Source organism: Pteropus vampyrus, unplaced genomic scaffold (genome assembly GCF_000151845.1).
Source record: "Pteropus vampyrus isolate Shadow unplaced genomic scaffold, Pvam_2.0 Scaffold101, whole genome shotgun sequence".
Classification (NCBI taxonomy): Eukaryota; Metazoa; Chordata; class Mammalia; order Chiroptera; family Pteropodidae; genus Pteropus; species Pteropus vampyrus.
Window position 1 is genome coordinate 353,777 of NW_011888882.1, and position 10,014 is coordinate 363,790.

Genomic DNA, 10,014 nt, shown 5'->3' on the forward strand with positions numbered 1-10,014 from the left:
ATAATAATTCCCTCTTGGAGAAGAATGGAAATCTTCAACTGAGTGACTGGTCTACAGGTAGTGAAATCTAACAAAGGAGTCTGGACAATGTCCTATGAGTGTTCCTTTGAGACCTGGGATTCTATAAGTTCTACAGTGTGTCAGTCTTTGCTGCCCTGCCTCTCCCCCTCCTTATCCATCGATTAGGGAGGAGAAATTAAGTCCAAAGTTGAGAAGCCAAAGACAAGTCAGAAGTGGACAGGCAGTTATTGCAGTGGATAACAGTGTAGTCTCTGTACCCAGGCTGTCTGGGTTGACATCTTGGCTCTACCACTTTACTAACTACATGACTGGGAAAATTATTTCTCCTCTGCGAGCCTCAGATTTTTGTCAATAAGAAGGGGATCATAATAATAAATATAAAAATTTTTTTATGAGGGTTCAATGAGTTGACCTATATAGAAAGCCCTCAGACTAGTGTCTGGTGTATAAGTAATTAACATTAGTTGTTACTACTATTATCACATCTAGTGCAGTATAATAATATAGTACCTTCCATCTGAGCAAAAACAATAATAGGCCCTTGTAATGATCATAATCTACATCACAGCTACCAACATGATAGGAAGAAGACATGATGAGTAACTTTGCTAAGCCATGCTGAGTAAGGTCCCTTAACTTCCCCCAACTCTTGAGACTATTATTCAAGATAAATTATATTTGCCTCTCATGTTCAAATGAAGGTCAAGATTTGAACTAATATTTTTATGCTTTAACAATCTAAAGGGCAATTTAGGCATAACACAAAATATCTCCCTCAATGAGATACATGAGTAACTTTGGTGTCATGAGGAAATAAAGAGAAAACCATTAATTTCTTAGTAATCTTTTTTTTCCTTTAGTGGTAGGTTTGGATTCTTAGCCTAGCTTATTAAAATATAAAGATAGCCAATATTTCAAAGACACTTTTTATCTTGACAACTCTACTGTCATAAGAGTCTAGAACTTAAGAATAATTCTTTTCCTGAAAATAATACACACACACATATGCACACACAAAATATCAAGTAGTATTACTTTCTGACATCAGATCTTCTATAAATTATTTTATTCTAGAGAAAAACTAAGACATTTATTTTCTTTTTATGAAACAACACAGCGACCTTGTAGTAAACAGATTATCTTTAATGTTTGTTTCTTCTTCCTCATATCCTTTAGCTTTGCCCACACACAGACCCCTTTCCCTGTCCCACTACTAAAGTGACCAAATCATGACCATAGAGACTAAGAAAAATATTCGAGGTATCGGAGACTCCATGGAACATTCCTTCTCCTTGTGCTGATTCCTAGTTCTTCATGAAGACAGTTGGGGTCTCTTGTTGCTTTTTTTTTTTTTATCCAGAGGAGATTAGAACAAGGGGCAGAATTTGTGGGAGAGAAGGCAGAGAAGGGTTTCTTCTTTCATCGTAAAATGTTCCTTGTAAAAAATATGATATATATATACACACACATATAAAATATATCCAGTGCAATTGCAATTGTTGTGCCAAACACTGGGAAGTGCCACCTTGGTCGATGTATTTCTGGAGTTTTCAACAGTTGTCCCACAACAGCTGCATTTCAATAAGACTTGGGCAGGTGGCTCCAGATAAGCCACTTGCCACTCACATTCAGGCTGAGGCTTCCATGTTCATAATCCAAAGGAAAAAGTGTGTCTTTGTGTCTGTCTGGGGGGCTGGGGGGCAGGGGCGGAGGTAGGGAGGGAGTGGGTAGGAAGGGAGCTGGAGGCTACAGAGGTGAGGAAGAAGGAATTGGCTTCTTTTTTACTTCTCTACCACAGTCTTCAATGCAAATACAAATAACATTTTAAATCTGAAGATACTGACATCAGTAGTGCTATGATCACACTACTTAATGAAATAATTCACATCAGCATAAAAAATATTCACACCAAAAAGTCTCTTTTTCTTTCCCTCCTTCCAAAAATATCTTATATCACCTAAGTGATCTCACCACAGATACTTCCAGCGATTTGTCCAAAAGCTGTTAAATGTAATCAGAGTCTTCGGATCTGCTGTTTTGGCAGAAAGAATTATTTTTAGACGAAATTTCTGAGATATGTGTTTTGGTTTTCCTGACACACGGAGAAGTTTGAAGTCTCTGCCTTCCCCCGTGTCCTCATCCTTGACGTGAGAGGCACAGTTGCCGAGCCTCCTGGCTGGTCGGAAGGGAAAGGTAAGGGGAACCCTGGGTCAGCAGATCAGCTCAGGAGGGATGCACCACAGAGGGAATAACGACGAGCTGCAAACCAAGATCAGAAGCTGTTACAAACCCACTCGATTCAGCTCTGAGTGTCACCAAGTGCGCTAGGCAGAGACCTACAGGGGAGAAGGTGGGTTGTCTAAAACCAGTACAGATCCTTGGTTTTGTCCTGAGGCTGCAAACCTGAAAGCAGAGAGAAAATAAAAGAAAGAGAGGGAGAAGAAAAGGAGAGAGAGGAGAGAAAGGGGTGGGAGAGGGAAGGCACAAGATATTTAAGGAAAGAGAAAGACAAACACCACTGTCTTACTGTGAAAGTCACAGAATTCATCTAAAGAGCATGAATGAAAGTAAAAGCAAAGTCAACAGAAATGTCAAACCTTCACCTGACGGAAGGAGCAGTGGGCAAGACTACATGCCAAAGATTGCATTTATAACTATTTTTTTCATTTGTCCTAAAACTAAAGCAAGCAAAAAAGTAAACCCTTATTTGAATGTACCTTTCAAATTCAACTCTTTAAGTCAGAAACTTAATATTATCTTTTAAACCGTATTCTAGTTAAGTTTTACGTTTTTAAGAGATTTATCTAATTTGGCAATTAAGTTGATATCAGAGTCGTATTTTTCTTTCCTTATAATTGTCACTAGGTAATAAGACTCACCTTCCCCAAGATGTAGAGAATTTTAAACTACTCTTAGCAGTTACTCTAGATCAGCGCTGTCCAATAAAAACACAATGGGAGCCACATTTTTCTAGCAGCCACATTGAAGGAAAGTAACAAGAAACAGGTGAAAATTAATCTTAGTGACATATTTTATTTAACCCAATACATCCAATATGCAGTGTTTAAAATAATTCAACATGCAATCAATAAAAATATTAGGGAGATGAATTTTACTATTTTTTGGGACAAAGTTTTTAAATCCAGAATGTATTATACACTTATAGAGACATCCAGTAGGGCCTAGCCACATTTCAAGTGCTCAGCAGATACACGTGGCTAGTGGCTACAGAACTGAACAGCGCAGAGCTAGAATCTTTCCAACAAATTTAATAAAATTTTATTAAATTTTAAAGTCCTCTAATATTTACCGATCAGGGTACGGCAGGGTCCTACATTCTTATCTTGCTCCCACAGATGGCACAGAGTCATCTGTCTACTGAAACGCAACCCCGCCATGCGGATGTTCGCACTACAGTGTCACTGGGGTATCCAAAGAGAACTAAGGGGGTCCAGAGTTCAGTCCAGGGTGAGGCATAGGACAAGAGGGGCCTATGTCTGTCAAGCTCCCTCTCCGACTTACCTGAGTCCACGCTGAGGCCCAGACCTTGGGCCACGTCCCCCGTGGGGCTCGCGAAGGGTCCTCCAGGTGCGGCCCAAGCGGTGCCGGAAGGTTCGCCCTTGGCGGAGAGCTCGCAGGGCGGGCTGCCGGGCGCGGGTGCCGGGGCGGCCGCGAGGCGAGCTGCGCGCCCTGAGGCAGCGGGCATCAGCAGCGGTCCGTAGCGCGGATCAAAGTGCGGCGCATAGACCTCGTGCACCGCTGCCGGCCGCGGGTAGGCGGCGGCCTGGGCACCCAGGGCGCTGCCCAGGGCGTAGGGGTGGTGAGGGTGAGGGTGAGGGTGAGGGTGAGGGTGCGGGTGCGCGTGATGGGGGTGCGCGTGGTGCCAGGGCTCCGCCGCACCCTGGTGCAGGTGGCTGTGCAGCACCGCGGGCGAGTAGGGGTCGGCGGTGGCGAAGGGCATCTCCGAGTGCGCGGCGGCAAGCTGGCTGCCCAGCGGCGCGGGCACCGGCGCCTGGTACGCGCTATTCCAGAAGGAGGCGGGGAAGCTGCGCTGGCTCATCGGGAAGGAGCCGTCTGCGGGCCGGCGAGCCGGAGGGGAGCAAAGGTTGAAAGGAGCATGTCACCGCCAGGAGACTCGAGTGCGAACCGCGCAAGGCCGCTGGAGAGCTGAACACGCAGGGCCGGCCAGGGACGGAAAAGCAGCCGCAGCCTAGGCTTTGGGGCGGAGTCTTTCTAAGGGGGCTGCAGCTTGTGAATTTGAAGTCAGGGCACGAAAAAATGGGGGCATCTTTTTGAGAGGAGGTCTCTGCTTCCTCGAATTTTGCAGAAGTGACCAGCGAATAAACCCGGGGACTGACGGAGAAAGGAAGAGCGGATAGACCTCCTCCTCCAGCCCGGGTTTTGGGGCGCGGGGAACTTCACCCACTCCACGCTGCCTCCACAGCGTTGGAGCAGACACGGTCTCCCTTTTCCAACCCGCAGCCTCTCCTCAAGCTAAAGATACCTCTTCCCACTCCTAGTTGGCCGCCTAGCGATCACACTACCACCTCCTCTCGCGTTTCAGCCTCCCTTGCTCTAGAAAATGTGCCTCTGATAGACTGGAAGTCCATCGACATATTTCGAAGTATTGCTATTATTAGCCTCCTTTCTAGAAAACTTCTTTCAAATATATATATTCTTTTCCAAGAACTAAATCGAAAGAGTAAACCAGACATACTAAAAGGGCAGCTGTATTGCTTGCACAGAGGGACAGGAAGGGAAAGGTCTTTTAAGTTTTAATTAACAAACTTTCTGCACCAAAGTGGGGATGCCACACTTATAATAATTTTATTATTATCACTGTTACTCCTACTACTGCTGCTGCTACTGCTACTGTCAATATCGCTGTTGACCCCTAGTTCTTAGAAGCATTTTAAGAGGACAACATTTAGATCAAATTTGTTTCCTTTAGTGAGGAGGGAGGGATAAAAGAACATTTAATTCAAGTGATCTTCATTGAGCATCTCTGCAGAAGGCATAGGCACACAGACTAGAGAATACTTTTAAAGTGCATTTTAAGTGATGAACAGTCTTCCTATTAAAAATATTTAGTCGACTGGAGAATATAAAGAATGTTCTGTATTTAAAACTAATGTTTTTGGAGCTTGTCTAGGCAAGGCTTGTACAAACTGTCAGACTCAAGAAAAAAAAAGAGAGAGTGATGGTTGTCATTTCCTCAAAAATGTAATATGTCTTCCTTTTTACAATAAAGTCCTCATTTCCCAGCTTGGCACACATCAAAAACAAAGCTTAGTGAGAAGTTTACCAAATAATTAACTCTACCCTTGTCTTGGTAATAAAAGGAGGTTGAGATTTCAGAATAGGAGGGAGATTTAATTGACTTGTCCAAGAAATCATTGTCCCAGGCTGGGTAAAGTGGGCTTTGTGGGAAGAGCAGAACAAGAAAGAGGGACGTGTTTGGGGGAAAACCTTTAGAAATGTTTTGGCTCTACCTACATTCTTATTTCTTTGTTACTTTGTTTGCTTATTGAAAGATGTTTTCTGCTTCAAGATTTCCCAAGTAACTGAAACCTGACAAATGGCACAGGTAGGTTCCAGGAAACATTCTTCAGGAGATTTTGCTTGCAGTGGGACCTGTGACTTTTCTTTCTGGGTAAATTTTAAGGAACGGGGTAAGGGCCCTGAAAGTTGTAGTATGTGAAGATCCTCCTCCCTTCTGGCTTGGAGGAGTGTTGGAAACCTCACATTTCCATAGATTTTTCTGTTTATCTTATTGCCATCTCCAGGGATAGTTAAGAGGGCAAGTATCATTCTAATTTGAGACCAGTAAATAGAATGACCTCAAAGAGGTTAAAAGATTCGCCCAACGTCATATTGCTAGGACATAGAGGAGTTAACATGCAAACCCAAGCCTCCCAATTCCAAGGATAGTGTTTTTTTTCTAGGTCATTGCTCTGCTCTGCTCTTCTGCCTTTTGGAGGAGAGATCTTAGACCTGTGGCCATCCTCTTTCTACATCCTTATCTCCCTTAAATTCCCCTCCTCACCTCTTCTCTGAGACCTAGTATTCCTTCCACTGCTTCTCACTGAGCTTCTCTAGGTGGATACCAGGTTGAGAGGGCCTTCTATCCCCTTTGCCAGTGAAGCCCCATACTCACCACGCCAGGGCCCCGAGCTCCTCGGTGCTTTGTTGCTTGTACAGCTTGGGGAATAGCTGCTAGGCTGGCTCAGGGCCCTGCTGAAGTGCTCGTCCACCACGGAGCTGATGTCTCCCTGGAAATAGGTGAAGAGGACGCAGCGGGAGTTGATATACTCCGCCTCTGGTGGGCGCTCTTTCTCCGGACTGCCTTCTTCTTCTTTTATACTGGCCGGAGTTTGGCTGGAAAAGGAGGAGCTGCCGCTGCTGTTGCTGGGGCTGGTGTTACACTCTTGGGCTTCCTGCATTTTGGAGTAATAGGCTAATTTCTGCTCAAAGAGAGAAGAATAGAGAGGTCAATTTCAGAAGAGATGGCAAATTGAGTTTAGACTGAACTCCCTCATCTGATCCCTAAAGTATCCAAGGGGCGATTGGCATGGGTGCTTAAGCCCATGCTCAATAAGGTAGCCTACATAGTCAGCAGGCCTCCCAACCTGCATCCCTACAAAAGTGGGCTTATTGAGAGGCATGTTTACCTTCTTGGTGCCTCTGTCACACCAGAAATGCTGCCAGGCCATAGGGAAAGGTCTTTGAATGTATCAGGGTGAAGGTCCCAGAAGATGCCTAAGCAGCCAGGTTATGAGTGGAGTTTAACTCGCAGGGTCAGACTCAGGGTAAATATATTTTTAAATCAGGCTCCAAGGGTAAAGGGCACCCAAGTTCAGTTAGGGCCTGATTGTTCCCTGCTTGAGAATTCAAGACAGATGCACAAGATGCAGGATAAGCATCCTCACGATAGAACATGAAAATATAAAAATCCACTCCACACAAGCAAATTGGAAAGAAAGAAATGCCGCAGAGTTTTGAAAGAGTTCCACTTATGACAGAATCGTGTGGAGTAAAAGGTGGAATAACATAGTGACATGGATCATTTTAGTAAACCTAAGTTGATATTTGTTTAGTCACACATACACTATTTAAAAGTCTTTCTCCTTTTTAAAAGAGATCTTTAGATTGAAGAAAAACCAATGGGTTATGAGAATTTCCACTCTCACCATCTCTGTGCACGTTGAGGAAACAAGTAATAAAAAGGAGCTGCAGAGGATGTTGGCTGCGAGGCTGGGTAAATTGTGACTGTCCAATAGTGATTTTAAAAAACCAAGTGTAGCTACTTAAAACATTTTCTTAGAAATGATCAATGGACTGAATGCAGTGTTAAAGCATTATGCAGGCAGAGATGGCTTCCAAGGGGGACTGACCATACAGAAATGCAATAGATTGGTCTAGGGTCAGGGAGGAGAAAGGACCAAACAGACAGAAAAACAATCCACCTCTCTTTGCAATAGTCCCAGCATGAGAAGCAGCTCATCTTAGACACTGAAGCCAAAAGAGTTACTTAGCAATATCACCACTTCTAACACATTCCCACTTGGCTTACAATGAGGTACTCTGGTGATTCCTAAAATTAATATTAAGACCAAATAAACTCCTGATCGAGAAGTTTAAAAAAGAGGAGGGGGGTGGGAAGCAAAAGCTGAATAGATATTTTGAATTTGCAAGCAAAACAGATGAAAACATGAACTGCGGGTAGCAGTGTATTTCAATTTTCTCGAAGCAGGACTCCAGGCTCCCACTTTCTAACCTGGCCCCGCCTCCTACCCGCACCCCCTCCCCGATGCGGTCTTGTTCTTTTCCAGGACTAGTGTCCTCAGTTTCCACTACATCAACTGAGGAAATGTAAAGAACTGTTCAACGGACGCAGCCCAGAGAAAGGAGAAATAAAAATATTTAAACAAAACTTAAGTTTGCAGAACCGGGGTTAAGCGGCCTTCTTAAAAGTGGGTTTGTTGACTGCAGGGCAGCCCTATTCAGCTCCTCAAGCTCTTGAAAGCTGAAGTATTATTGTCTATGAAGCTGACCCCTGTCCCGTCAATCGTTCCCCAATAATACTCCTCAAAACTTTGCAGAACAAAGATTATAAAACAGATGCCTTTCGTGCGGTACTCTTTGTAATGAATTCCTTGATTCTGGAATTAACTGGCCTGAGCTCCTGAGAATTGAAATGGAAAAAATAAAATATATGCCTTATATAAGCTTGTACGGATGAGAACGCGGGTCTTTGGATCACAAAACAAAAAGATAGAGACAGGCCTTTGATTTGTTGGGACCAAGGTTTGGTTTTATATGCGTGATCTTTTGCTCCCATCTCCCCGTACCCGCATTGGGCTCAGGCTCGGATAAATCTAGAGGCGGACAGAAACTAAGACAATCCAGCAGGCGCGATCCTCGTCTAATTATTCCCAGCAAAACCTCGTCTAATTATTCCCAGCAAAAGCAGGGTTTAGCTGCCTTCCCAAGAGAGCAAACGGGCAAGCTAAAGGGGTTAGCTCAATCTAGCCGGTAGCAGCGCGGGCAATCCCGGCATCCTGGAGGCTCCTGCCGCGGGTCGGACGCCCGGGACCTGCGCGGAGGCGCGGTGGACCTCGGGCTACAGGCTTTGCTCCGAGAACCGGGGCGCGCCACCCGTCTCCGAGGTTCTGGCCCGGAAGAGACACGTACCTGGTGGTAGGGGGTGTAAGCGGCTGCGAAGTAAGGCTGCGGAGGACCATAGACTTGGTACATAACATCCAGACAGCTCATGGCTCCCCGCAGCGGAGACAGTTAAGGGTTTTATCATTAACTCCCGGACGGTTGAGCGCAGGGATGCTGCATGGGCGGTACTTGGACCGGTGCTCCGGAGTCATCCACGGCGGAGCGAGGGGCAGCGCGCTCCGCGGCTCTGGATCCCGCTCGCACGCTCCCCTCCCGCCCCTGCAATTCCAGCCCAGACCGCGCTCCGGGACAGAAGCGTCCCGGCTCCCGCTAGTGGGCATTTAAACCCCACGCCCGGCGGGCGTGCTGACGCCACTCCCAGGCAGCCGAGAGAAAGAGGAGGATGGGAGGAGGGCGGGGGCCTGGGGGCCCAATGGGGAGCGAAGGATTAGGGCTTGAGGGGATGCGGGTGTGCTTCCCCGGGCTACCCGGTGGCCAAGCGTGCAGCGAACTGAGCAACTGGAAGCTTGAGCCCTGAGGCTTTGTGCCGTGAGGTGTATGGAGTTTTCAGGCTAAAGCCGGAGAGAGACTGAGAGGGACAGAAAGAGGGGGTGGGGGTGGGAGAATGGGGACTCCTACACTTGGAGAGAGGAAGTTGGTGCGTGGTAGGGAAAGGTCCTGTAGGAGAGCCCCGGGCTCACACTGTAGAGTTAAGTGTGTGCCTCCGGGGGTGGCGCGGTGGGGGCAAATTCCCGGTGATGTGCCGGAGGGACTGCGCAATCCCCAGGAATCCCCTAGGACCTCCCGGTCATCTAAAACAGATGTCTACGGAGTCCAGGGACCCGTACAGGGCATGCAGGAGCTCCCTCTGCGGGGAAATAGCAGTGACTGGAGCCTATAGCCTCTGCCCTGCTCCACTTCCTATGCGCCTCCACAGACCCGATCCATCCGCTGCCAGCTCCTACTCAATTCCACTTAGAGGCCGGTCCTTTTGCCCCTTTAGTGTCGGATCCCACCCCTTTCTCTTTGATGTGCTCCACCCGAACACGCTCCGCCTGTGTAGCTAGTGCCCCGCCTCTGGCTCCTCCCGAGGTGAACTGCTTTCGAGGAGTCCAGGAGGCCTTACTCAGCTCCCGGCCACTCTGGGTCTCCTCGACTGGCGTCTTTAAAAGTTTCAGGCTGCAAGAGGAGTCGTCCGAGGAACTGTAGGCAGGTCAGAGAGGTCTTTCTCTGCCTCTTCAGCCTTTTATCCAGCAGCTGCGATTTTGTTTCATTTTAAAGAGATAAAGGAGAATGCACTTCAATTGTGAAACACTCATCACCATT

General features: G+C 46.6%; 1 protein-coding gene across 2 annotated transcripts; it reads right to left on the reverse strand.

Moving 5' to 3' along the window:
* Window positions 1-1,065: 1,065 nt before the first annotated feature.
* Window positions 1,066-9,540, reverse strand: VGLL2 (vestigial like family member 2). 2 transcript variants are annotated; one of them, XM_011364762.2, is made up of 4 exons: window positions 8,716-9,506; window positions 6,179-6,485; window positions 3,544-4,095; window positions 1,066-2,280 (listed from the first exon to the last, which is right to left on the reverse strand). In XM_011364762.2, exons 1-4 carry the CDS (start codon window positions 8,794-8,796, stop codon window positions 2,240-2,242), a joined length of 981 nt encoding a protein of 326 aa, XP_011363064.1. In that variant the 5' UTR covers window positions 8,797-9,506; the 3' UTR covers window positions 1,066-2,239. The 2 variants fall into 2 exon arrangements, with proteins under 2 accessions (XP_011363064.1, XP_023389142.1); XM_023533374.1 differs by lacking the exon at window positions 1,066-2,280 and having other exon boundaries at window positions 2,287-4,095; window positions 8,716-9,540.
* Between the last annotated feature and the right edge of the window lie 474 nt (window positions 9,541-10,014).